This window comes from Arachis duranensis, chromosome 9, assembly GCF_000817695.3.
Source record: "Arachis duranensis cultivar V14167 chromosome 9, aradu.V14167.gnm2.J7QH, whole genome shotgun sequence".
In the NCBI taxonomy this organism is placed as follows: Eukaryota; Viridiplantae; Streptophyta; class Magnoliopsida; order Fabales; family Fabaceae; genus Arachis; species Arachis duranensis.
Window position 1 is genome coordinate 1,621,696 of NC_029780.3, and position 12,637 is coordinate 1,634,332.

At 27.0% G+C, this 12,637-nt stretch overlaps 1 protein-coding gene across 4 annotated transcripts in view; it reads right to left on the minus strand.

The window, feature by feature from the left end:
• Positions 1–10,645, minus strand: part of LOC107463734 (leucine-rich repeat receptor-like serine/threonine/tyrosine-protein kinase SOBIR1) — a 22,688-nt gene extending 12,043 nt beyond the window's left edge. Inside the window, exons 1-2 of one of the 4 annotated variants that reach the window (XM_052253706.1) lie at positions 8,265–9,132; positions 7,991–8,119 (exon numbers count right to left, since the gene is read on the minus strand). In XM_052253706.1, coding sequence (XP_052109666.1) covers positions 7,991–8,119; positions 8,265–8,300 — 165 coding nt within the window. In that variant the 5' untranslated portion in view covers positions 8,301–9,132. Of the gene's footprint in view, positions 1–7,827; positions 9,133–10,420 lie in introns of those variants that run through there. The other 3 variants (XR_002368267.2, XM_052253705.1, XR_008002426.1) reach the window with 3 other exon arrangements.
• Positions 10,646–12,637: the final 1,992 nt, after the last annotated feature.

Sequence of the window (12,637 nt, forward strand, 5' to 3'; positions counted from 1 at the left end):
CTTAGATACTTTTATCTCCATTAAATAATACAAACTGTGATGACTCCTCTTATGGGAGATTTTGGAGAATAGGTTTTATGTATTTGTGTCCCTTTGGGTTTCCTTTGGGGTTTTCCTTATTTCTATCATATGTATATCGTTATGCTCGGACCGGTTATCTTCGCAGCCGGATCTTGAGTCTTGATATTCCTGTTTTTGACATTCCTTTGTATATATATAATTCTCGCGTTGGTTATCCTTGTTCGTAACGTTATCGATCGGAGTGTTGCGCTTTCGAGTTGCGGTTTTTGTTTACCCCTTTTTTTTCTACAAAGGCTCCTAGTCATAATCAATTATTCATACTACTATACGTACTAAATTTTTATTTTAGAGGTCGTAATACCTTGCCATCTCTGAATTATGACTTAAGCATAAGACTCTGCATGGTAGGGTGTTACAGTATTTAGTATATAAATAATATATTTCATAATAATTAATTAATTATTAAGACTTAGCTATTATAAATTTAAGAGTCTCTTTATATTACTGTTTATTAAAGGTGAGTCGTTTTTTTACTTTGCACGCTTTACATCATCTAGTGACTAATAAGGTTAATAGAGACACGACTTAGAAATGAAAAGAATATTTGTTTTGAAAAAAATATATATTTTTTGTATGCGAAATAATGATATGCTTTGTTTGTTAATTGTTACGTGAATGCATAGTAATAGAATCTTTGATCTATGTGTAAACTTCATTTTCACTCTCATTTTAATTTTTTCTCTTTAATATGTAAATTTGTGACACAGTTACACTATTTGATAATTTTTATACATAATGATGATGAGTTTTATCAATTTAATTATCAAATTGAGATATTTTACTATAAAATTTGAAAATTACTTGACATCTCATCACACTACTTTATTATTTCAATGTATAATTTAGTGTTCAAAGTACAATTAAAGGATTCATTTATTAATCTTCAATTTTAAAAGAAAATGATAACTTTAATTATCAAAATTAATTAATATAATGTGATTTTGTGATATCGATGTTATTTTTAATTACTTTCTATTTAGCATACATGCATGTATCTTTTTAATTTTAATTATGTACAATTGATATGATATGATGTATATCCACAATTCTATGTTATAAAATTTGCTTTTATGATTCTGTTCCAAAAAAAATTACTTTATGGATAAAGCTAAGAAAAGATGTTATTGTGCGATTAATAAAACAATACAAAATATATAAATAAAACAACTATAATATTTTTGTTCTCCACATATCTCTCAGGAAGGAACTAAGGAAAAAAATATAAAAAATAAAAACTAAACGAATTAAAATAACTACTGATAAACATAAAAAAATTGTGGAATTTTCATTAACTTTTTCAAAGTATAAAAATAAAAGACAACTCGTTTATCCTTATTTTAAATAATTATTTTTTATAATAAAATAATAAATATTAAACTCTTAAACATATATAACAATTAATTACTAAGACATAGTTATTGCGAAGTCATCAATTACTTTCTGTCAATTGATTAAACGTCTACAATTGCTAAAACATAATTATTGTTCTTCTTTTTTTTTTATTGATAGTGAGCCAACAAGTTAATAATCATATTTAGTATTAACTTTTTTTTATATACAATTTTAAATTCATCAATAAGAGGGAAATGATATCCCAAATCAAATCTTTTTAAGAAATTTTTAGTTAAACATTTTAGTCTTTAATAAATTTTAGTCATTAAATTAATTCTCAAATTTTTAATAATTAAAATTTTTTAAAATTTATATTAAATTCATTGGTACTAACTTGAGATATTACTCATAAAAAGAACATATCACAAGAACAATGTCACGTTTAAGTCATTTTTTATCTGTATTTTTATTTTTTATAAATTTATTTATACATTGTATAATATGATTCTACAATATAATCATTATTATGTAATATTTTGTCATTTTTAAGAATTTTTTTATATTTTTATATAAAACTTTTGTTATAGATTTCAGAAGATAAATAGACATTATTTATTTTATAAGACTATAATATTATTAATTTTGGCTAATATTAGATTTAATGCCATCAACAAAAATGTTAAAAAATTTGTTTTAGAAAGCCTAATATAGCAAGTGTTAGCCAATATTAAATTATTAATTTACATTTTGAGTAGTTATTTAAATATTAATCAAATTTATGTATTTTTTAATTTTTATTTTATTTATTTAGCGGGTTAAGTTTGTGGTTTTACGTAACTTTTAAATAATTAATATTAGTTAATTTTTATTTTTGAAGAATTTAAAATTAAAATTTATAAATAAAAAAAATTATGCTTTAAACTCAGTCCAAAATGATGGGTAAGTATTACTCTTTGGAAGACCTACATGCATTATGGCCTTTGCGTGGTACATACGACTCTTTTTATATGTGAACACCGACACAGAATTGTTAAATGTTCTCCACGTAAATTATAATTTTTACCCTAGTATATAAAATAATACGTTACTAATAAATATTTATAACAAAGTCACTTTAGTATACGTGACATAAATTAATAGGAGAGAATAAATCTTTTATTTTACTTTCAGCACACAAAATCATGACCCCACCAAAGCACCAGCACATGACCCAAAGAAAAGAGTGTGAACACTAACATGATAATATTATTCTACATTGCACTTGTTTCATGAACTTATAGATTCTTTGTTATGGGTACTAATAACTTTTCATCAATAAGACCATCACCAAAACTCTCAAACAAAACAACATAATATCTAATATTTTATTGTGCAATCATTATGGTCGATTCCTTTTCTTGTCAATACCACATTCAAATTCTTTTATTTTGTTTATTACTGTGTACAATCATGTGTAATTCCAAAATTTTTTACTATAATGAGAAAGATAAGAATACTTTATTTAAATTTAAGCGTAGAGTCACATATTTCTTTGGCATATTTTTTTCATGGTTTATTAAAAAAAAATTGTTGTCAATAGAAGAGAGTTCACTGTGATAACATCACGGTAAAAATAAAAAAATTGAATCTCTATTATCCAAAAATTTATTCTATTTATGATAATGATCTTGACAAGTTCGCATAATTCAATATGTCTTCTTTATTTGATCTTCTATTTCTAAGTTAGTTGAATTTGGACAACAATAACTTCAACAACATCCAATATTATAGTCAGCGTGAATACTCTTCCAACAACATTTACTATATTGATTTGTCAAATAATGACAATTTTAAAGCTGATAAAATATTCCATTGAATTTTTATTTTTTTTCTTTGCAGTATTTTGACCTTAGTGGCATTAGTCTTTAAAAGGAAACTAATTCACTTTCAGAGTTATATTCAAAGCATTGTGGACTTCGAAACATCTATTCATCCCTTTAATATGTCAATCTTATTGCACTTAAAGTCTTGAGTTACAAAGTCGGATTTAATCTTAGTTTTGGTATCTCAACCATTCTCTTATCCAAAAATTTGATGCAAGGCCAACTTCCTGAAATACTTTCATACTTTTAAAGCCTTAAATCCTTGTATTTGGATGAAAATGATCCCAATAGATCTATTCTAATTTAGATGGGTCAACTTGAAGAACTACAATACCTAGTTCTTTTTAGAAATTCATTTTCAGGTCTTTTTTTTTACAAGTTTAAAAAGTTTGTCATCTTTCACTATGTTATATTTTGAATTAAATTTTTTTACAGGAAACATTTCTGAAAAAAATTTTACTCCTTCTCAAAACTTAAAACATTTAAGTTTAGGCTCACAATCATTGATCTTTGACTTTGATCCTTAATAGATCTCTCATTTTCAACTTCAAGATTTGATGTTAGATGCTATGAGTTCCAAACTTTTTTTTGTGGATATATACACAAAATTCTCTGCCACTTCTTACTATTATGAACTCAAGAATTTTATTGGGACCAATTGAAAAGTTCTTGAAGTTTGTTTCTGATTAAATTCACCATCTTTTTTTGTATAACAATTCAATCAATGACAGTATTTTGAATATGCGGCTTAATTCCAAAGTATTATTGCTAGATGGCAATAATTTAATAAGTAATATGTCACGAATATCACCAAATATCACTCTTTTAAATTTATCTAACAACTTTTTGTCCGGATCCATACATTTTTTATTTTTTATGTCACAAGATAAAAAAAATAATTTAAAATATTTGGATCTCTCTCGTAATCTTTTATCAGGAGAGGTTTCAGATTATTGGATGCATTGAAAATCATTACAATATATTAACTTGAAAGACAATAATTTTAGATGTCAAATTCTCCACTCAATAAGTACTTTGTCCAACCTAATTTTATTTAATTTATTTAATAATAGATTTTCTAAAAAAGTGCCTCTCATTGAGAAATTGTGAAAAGCTTCTTATTCTTAATCTAGGTGAAAATAAATTTTCATGAGTTATATTAAATTGGGTAAGACAAAGTATAATTGTGCTCCAATTACAATCCAACCTATTTAGTGGTAATATTTTCACTACAATATGCAAGCTTCATTTTTTTTAAGATATTGGATATTTCAAATAACAAATTATCCGGACCAATACTAAGATACTGTAGCAACATGGCAAGTATGATCTCCAAAAATGAATCATTTGATTCATTTGGTGGTACTATTCCTATTATTTTTCACAAAAATTACTTTATTTTTCTCTTTACTTGTAATTTACTATGCTCATTAAGGGTATTAAATTAGATTATACACATTCAATGCGTACCATTGATTTTTCAAGTAACATTCTATCTGGATCGATACCAATAGAATTGTTTATGTTCAGTAGATTACCGTCTTTGGATTTATCCCACAATTAATTTATGAGAATGATTGCACAAGATATTGACAACTTGGTATTAGTGAAATCTCTTGATCTCTCAAGCAACTTTTTTTGGAACAAATTTCTCAGGCCATGTCTAGTTTGTCTTTTCTCAAAGACCTGAATCTCTCTTGTAATAGTTTTGAGAGCAAAATTTCATCAAGAACTCAACTTCAAGAGTTTCAAAATTTTAGCTATATGAAAAATCTAAACCTATGTGAACCTCCACTCACAAGGATATGCTCACACGATGAGAAACTACCAAATAAAAAACAGATGAGAGAAGATGATGACAATGATGATGACAACTTTAAATTTTATTCATGGTTCTAAATGAGATCAAAATTTGAATTTGCCACAAGTTTGTGACATCCAAATCCTAATTCTACAAAGAACCATGAATAAAATTCAAAGTTATCATCATCATTCTTATCATCTTCTCTTAGCTGCTTTTTATTTGGTAATTTCTCATCGTATTAACATATTCTTGTGAGTGAAAATTCATATAGGTTTGAATTTTTCATATAACAAAATTTTTAAAACCCTTTAAGGTTAGGTTCCTTATTGAATTCGGGCCTCAAAACTATTACAAAAGAGATTCAGGTCTTCCAGAAAAAATAAACTAGACATGACGTGAAAAATTTGTCCTGAAAATAAGTTGTTTGAGAGATCAACAAATTTTAATAATATCAAGTTGTTAATATCTTGTGGAATGATTTTCATCAATTGATTGTGAGATAAATTTAAAGACTGCAATCCACTAAGCATAAACAATTTTATTAGTATTGATTCAGATAAATTGTTACTTAAAAAATTAAAGATACGCATTGAATGTGTATAATCTAATTTAATATCCTTAACGAGCATAGTAAGATGATAAGTGAAGAGAAAAATAACGTAATTTTTGTGAAAAATCATAGGAATAATAACCCCAAATGATGAATTAAATTATTCATTTTTAGAAATCATGCTTGTCATGTTGCGACAACATCTTGGTATTGATCCTGATAATTTGTTATTTGAAAGATCCAATATCTTGAGAAAATGAAGCTTGCATATTATAGTGGAGATATTACCACTAAATAAGTTGGATCGTAATTTGAACGTGATTATACTTTGCCCCACTTAATTTGATATAGCTCCTAAAAACTTATTTTCACTTAGAATAAGAACACGAAATTTTTTATAATTTCTCAATGAAAGAGACACTTCTCCAAATAATCTATTATTAAATAAAATAAATAAAATTAGGTTAGACAAAATACATATTGAATGGAGAATTTAGCTTCTTAAATTATTGTCTTTCAAGTTAATATGCTGTAATAATTTTTAATATATCTAACAATTTGGAACCTTCCCTAATAAAAAGATTACGAGAGATCCAAATATTTTAAATTATTTTTTTTATTTTGTGACATAAAAAATGAGAAATGAATCCAGACAAAGAACTATTAGATAAATCTAAAAGAGTGACATTTGGTGATATTCAAGACATATTACCTCTCAAATTTATCCAACAATAATATTTTGAAATTAAGCAACACATTCAAAATTCTGCCATTGATTGAATTATTATCCAAAAAAAAATGTTAAATTTGATCAGAATTAATAAACTTTTTTTACTTTTCAATTGATTCCAATAAAATTCTTAAGCTCATAATGGTTAAAAGTAGCATAGAGTTTTGTGTATATATTCACACAAAAAATTTGGAGCTCACAATATCTAACATTAGAGTTTGAAATTGAAAAGGAGAGATTCATTAAGGATTAAAGTCAAAAATCAATGATTGTGAACCTAAAACTAAATCTTCTAGGTTTGAAAAGGAGCGAAATTTTTTTTAGAAATATTTCCTATAAAAAAAATTGATTCAAGATATAACATAATCAAAGGTGACAGATTTTTCTAACTTATAAGAAAAGAACTTGAAAAATAAAATTCTAAAAGAACTAGATCTTATAGTTTTCAAGTTGACTCACCTAAATTGAAATGGATCCATTGAAATCATTCTCATTCAAATATAAGGATTTAAAGCCTTGAAAGTATTGAAGTGTTTGGAGTTGTCCTTTGCATAGAATTTTTGGAGAAGAGAATAGTTAAGATACTAAAATTAAAATTAAATCCAAATTTGATAACTTAAGACTTTAAGCGTAATAAAATTTGCATATTAAAAAGATAGATAAATGTCTCAAAATTCACAATACTTTAAATATAATTCTAAAAATGCGAATCAGTTTTTTTTTTTTGAAGATTAATGCCATTAAAATTGAGATACTGTAGAGAAGAAAGATTAAAAATCTAATGGAATATATTATCCTCTTTCAGATTGTCATTATTTGACAAATCAAAATGGTGGATATTATTGAAAGAGTTCTTAAGCTGATTATGATATTGAGTGATGTTAAAGTTATTGTTGTCCAAATCTAAATAACTTAGAAATTAAAGATCAAACAAAAAAGATATATTAAGTTTACCTATTAGATAATGCAATTTGTCAAGATTATTATGATAAACGGGATAAATTTCATGGTAGTGTTTACACTTTTTTTTTCTTTGCTTCATGTGTTATACTTTAGTGGAATCATAATTTTGTGTGCTAAAAATAAAATAAAAGATTTATTCTCTCCCATTAATTTATGCCAAGTACATTAAAGTGTCTTTGTTATAAATATTTGTTAATAATTTATTATTTAGTTAATATACTAGAGTAAGATTATAATGTACGTCGAGAACACTAACTAATTTTGTACCGATGTTTACATACAAAAGGAGTAGTGTATACTATGTAAAGGCCATAACACATATAAGTCTTCCAACAAGTAATATTTATTCATTATTTTAGACTAAATTTAAGACATAACTAACTTTTTTTAATATAAATTTTAATTCTAAATTCTTCAAAAAAAATGAATATTAATTATTTAAAAGTTGATTCTTTATATTTTTTTTAGGTTTATATTCATTTTTATATTCATAATATATAATATATAAAATTAATCTATTTTATTACTATTTATGAAAGAAAATATTTTTACACTTTATAATATGAAGAATACATTTATATACACTTCAAATAAACTTTATGAATAAACTAAAAAATTCAGATAAAATTTTAATAATAACAATAATAACCCCTAATAATAATACGTACCTGGTTCTTGACTGGACTAACAGCTTCAACCCAAGGTGATGCCTCTTGAACTCTTCCGGCGTCAGATCGGAGAACTTCCTGACACCGTGCTCCGCCGATGGATCCAGCTTCGCCCTCCTCAGGTTCGCCCTACATCACACCGATCAAACAAAGTCAGTTACAGTTACATCTCTCAACTAACAATATCAAAAACTAGGAAAATAGCTCCTCCTCCTCCTTTTGTTTGATCTCGGAGATGGTGCAAGAGTGCTTATGCCGCCGCCGTTATTCTCACCGTCGTCCTCAGCAAAGATGAAGCGTCTTGGGACATTGTAACTCTTGGCAATCGGCGTCGAGCCTTTGAGGAAACTATTGCCGGAGAAGTTGAAGTGTCTAAGATTCCGAAACGAGCGAATAGAAACAGGGATACGACCAACAAAGAGGTTGTCGGCGAGGTTTATCTTTTCCAAGTTCGGAAAATACTTGAGGAAGTTGAGGTTGCCGGAGAGTTTGTTGGAGGAGACATCGAGGAGTCGGAGCCTTGCAAGCGAAGAAAGGTGAGGCGGGACTTCGCCGGAGAAGCCGTTGCCACGGAGGTCGAGGATTTCGAGCTTTTTGAGGTTGACTATGGAGTTTGGGATGCGGTCAAGGAGGTGGTTATCAGATAAAGAGAGTTCTTTAAGCTCAGTGAGGTGTCCAATGGCGGAAGAGAGGGTTCCATTGAGATTCTTGGAGGACGTAGGTGGCTGTGGCGGTGTCGCAGAACACACCATCGATGGAAGCCTTGACCGCATTGACTAAAAGTGCATTGAGACCAAGGTCTCTTTGGAGAGTTCTAAAGGCGTTGAGATCTGAAGGGTGGAGATCAAGCTTGGCTTTGATGATTGAAGAGAAAGAAGAAGATCGGATTTTATGAAGCCATTATTGAATAAGAAAAAGAAGAAGAGAATGGTGTTTTTTGAATTTTTTATGTGTTTGTTTAATGGTTGTTTGATGTTTATAAATATTATAAGGTGCTAAAAGCGAGTGGAATTTTTTTGCTGATGGGTCCCTCTTTGGACTGAAATTTCCACCAGCACTCCGGGGAGTTTACCCATTCAAAGTTTTTTATTTTATTTTGGAGTAATTAGCAAGTTGATCTTCAACAAATTTTCGATCACATTTATTGGTTTTTTAATAAATTTTTGTTTTTATTTTTTATTTTTGAAAATTAATTTTGTTAGACAAATTAATTTTTTTATAATTTTAAAAGAGAATTAATATGTCTAATATTTTTTAGATTCTAATTATTTAATAATAAAATTTATTAGAGATTAATTTGTCTAATATTTACAAAAACGAACCGATGCATATAGTAGTGGGGCAAGTGCCCCGAGTCTCCCATTTAAATTTAAAATTTATTTAGACTGGTTATTAATATTTTCATAAGTCGTTGTAGTTTGTTGTTGTGTAAGCACTGAGTTCTTTTCTTTTTTCTGGGATTGAGGGTCTGTAATCACCGATCGAAAAAAAAGTGTTATCATAAAAGAAAAAATGTCTAATTTCTATACATACTATTTTAAGAAAAAATATTTAAAAAAAAATAAATAATAATAAGACTTGATTAGATATTAGTATGAATGAAGTTGTGGCCGTTATGAAAAACTACCACAAAATAAACTCATGACACTTCAAATTTTAATTTTTTTTTAAAATAACTAAAATATTTTTTGAGTGATTTAAACCGCGACAAATAAAAAAAAATTACATTCGTCAATAATAAAGTTAAAGTGAAACTTAATTTGGCTGCATTTATATAGCATAATGTTATTAATTTCATAAAAAAAAAACCTTTTTTATTAATAACAAAAAAGGGTGTAAATTACACAATGACTTGACTCATTCTTTATGAAGTCTAACACGGCAAAGACCCTCCAAATAGTTTATATATTTATATATATAGTAAATAACACTAGAAGTGTTTATAAACATCATATATTCTTATAATAATTTTATTGTTATGTTTTATAAAAATAAAAATATAAAAAATTACACAACTTAAATTTTATAAAAAAAATAGTATATACTTTTAGGATTGTACTACGTATACGCTAAAATTAACTACTAAAACTAATCATCAATATAAAATATATATTAAAATATAAATATATATTAAAAATAAATTAAATTATACATATATTTGTATATAAATATATTAATAAATAATATTTTTGATATGTTTATATACTTTCATATTCTATGTTTGTTCTTATTACTTACAATGAAACTTCCTTACCCCTTTTTATAAGCTTATAAAGTCTTTTGGATAGTAAAAGCATAACGTTTTTAATGGTTTTGGGTCAAGTCAACCCACGAAGTCAACAAGTCAAGTCGAAACAGGTTTACAGACATGATTTGCAGCATGTAATAATGCATAAAATATAGAAGTAGTATAAAAAGTTAATTAAAAACCTTTGGATGGTACAACAGCTGCCCCTCCCCGCATTATGTAAATTGATTGAGGAGAGTTTGGGCCTAAACAAAGAAAATAATCCATCACCATTCACCAGTGTTTGAATAAGGGGCAAATAAGAGATGAAAGAGTAAAGAAGAATGAGTGGAAGAGGAGAAGAAAGAAGATTGAAGAGGCATGAGAAGAAAGAAGAATAATAAAAGGTTGTATGAATGTTGGGAGTGTTGAGTGTTGAGTCTCAGAAAACCAAAACAAAGTAATCTATTTATAAACAAGAGTTAGTGATTGAATTGGATGATTAGTGGCTTCTCATTTGTCACATTGGTCAAACTTGATGGCTTTGTAAAATCAGCAAGAGTTGCCACGGAAAGAAAAAAAATTTGGCACCGTCTCATATAATTATTTTAATTTTAATATCCTATGATTATTTTAATTTTAAATTTAATTGTAAATTAAATTCGCATTTTTGATAATGTTCTAACTTTTTATGTATGGGCATGCATTTGGACAACTATAAATTTGGGTTGTCCAATTTATTGAATCAGCAAAAATAAAAAATGAGCGGTACCATTTATATCATTACTTTATAAAAACACAAATGATTGAATCACGCCGAGTGATGAATTCAAAGTCGATAAGAAACATTAATACCAAATATGGTTACTAAAAAAAAAAAGGATAATTGCTATGTCTTAGCAATTGTGGAAAGTATTGACTATTGAGTATGCTTTACTTCTTTAAAAAAGAAGATGCACGCTTTACTTTTGTTTTAATATTTGTTTAATTGTATTTCGAAAGATTTGTATTCTACTTTAAAAATATTAAAATATTCTCAAAGTTCATTTTAAATAATTAAAATAATTTTTAACATTTATCCTTTAAACAATATTTTTAAAATCACTAAAATACTACTTAAAAAAGAGTAACTACCCTTTTAGAGTAAAACGTTTTATAATTATATTACACATAATAATTTTGATATTTTTTATAAAAAAAACTAAGGTTGAGCAAAATAAACTTATTAAAAGATTTTAAATAAAAAAACAATATTTTAAGGTTAATTTTCAAAATACTATCATTTTAGAATTAATTCATATTGTTTTATTGTATAAGAAATTAGAAACTAGAAATTTTATGTTAATTTTAAAAACGAAAAAAAAATTGTTTTAACATTATAAAAAAGTTGCCGAAATTGTCAAATTTAGCGATGAATAAATTTGACGGTATAAATCTCGTCGGTAATTATTTAGCGACAAATTTTTTTATCTGCCGCTAATTATCGACGAATTTAGCAGTAGATATAAAATAAAAACCTGTAATAAGTGAAATTTGACAGAAATTAATTTCTAAATGGAAAACAGAATGGTGAAATGCAGATAAATGGATGCATGGGGTGATATCCATAAATGTGGACCTGTGAAGATCAGAGACCTGCAAAACGCAGGTAACGTTTTGCAGGAACAAGAAACAGAAAATTGCAGGCCCTGCAAAACGCAGGCTGCGATTGGCGTGGAAATGGAACAAAAAATTGAAATGTGTCCTGCATGCCGACAGGACCAAACTTGACCAACTTCGAACTGAGCAAAACGCAAAATGCGTTTGTCAGTGAACCAGAGCAAAACGCTGGTTACGCAGGCTCTATACATGCATGCGTGCCACGTGTTTTGGGAGGGGTTCAGCTGGGTCCTTATAAGTGAGAAACGCAGATTGAAGAAGCATAGTTACTGAAGCAAACTCATTACCAAAGAAATAGTTGGGGGAGAGTGAAAGAACTGTGAATCAGCTCGGTGAAGAAGAGCTACATGGTATGGTATAGGAAAAAAAAATGGTGTGTGACTATACCAAACCAGAAGATCATATTATTGAGTATTTGGATCATCCCCATTTTGTAAGTAAATTTTTTTAATATTTAACAATAAATATATAAATTTATTTAAATTTTATTTATTTGTGTTGTAATTAGTAGTATTGAGGTTATTAATATAATATTATTATAATTAATATTTTGCGTTACGTCTTAAATTTTTTAATACCATTATTATTATTATTATTAGGCAAATTATATTATGATGGTAGAAAGAGTTTAGGAAAGAAACGAAGAATTATTTAGAAAAGTATTATTTTTATTCATATTTTTCATTTGTGATTACAAAGTTCTTATTGATATATAGACCAAAAGTACGCTAATGGAATAATATCCTAATAAATTAATGTCT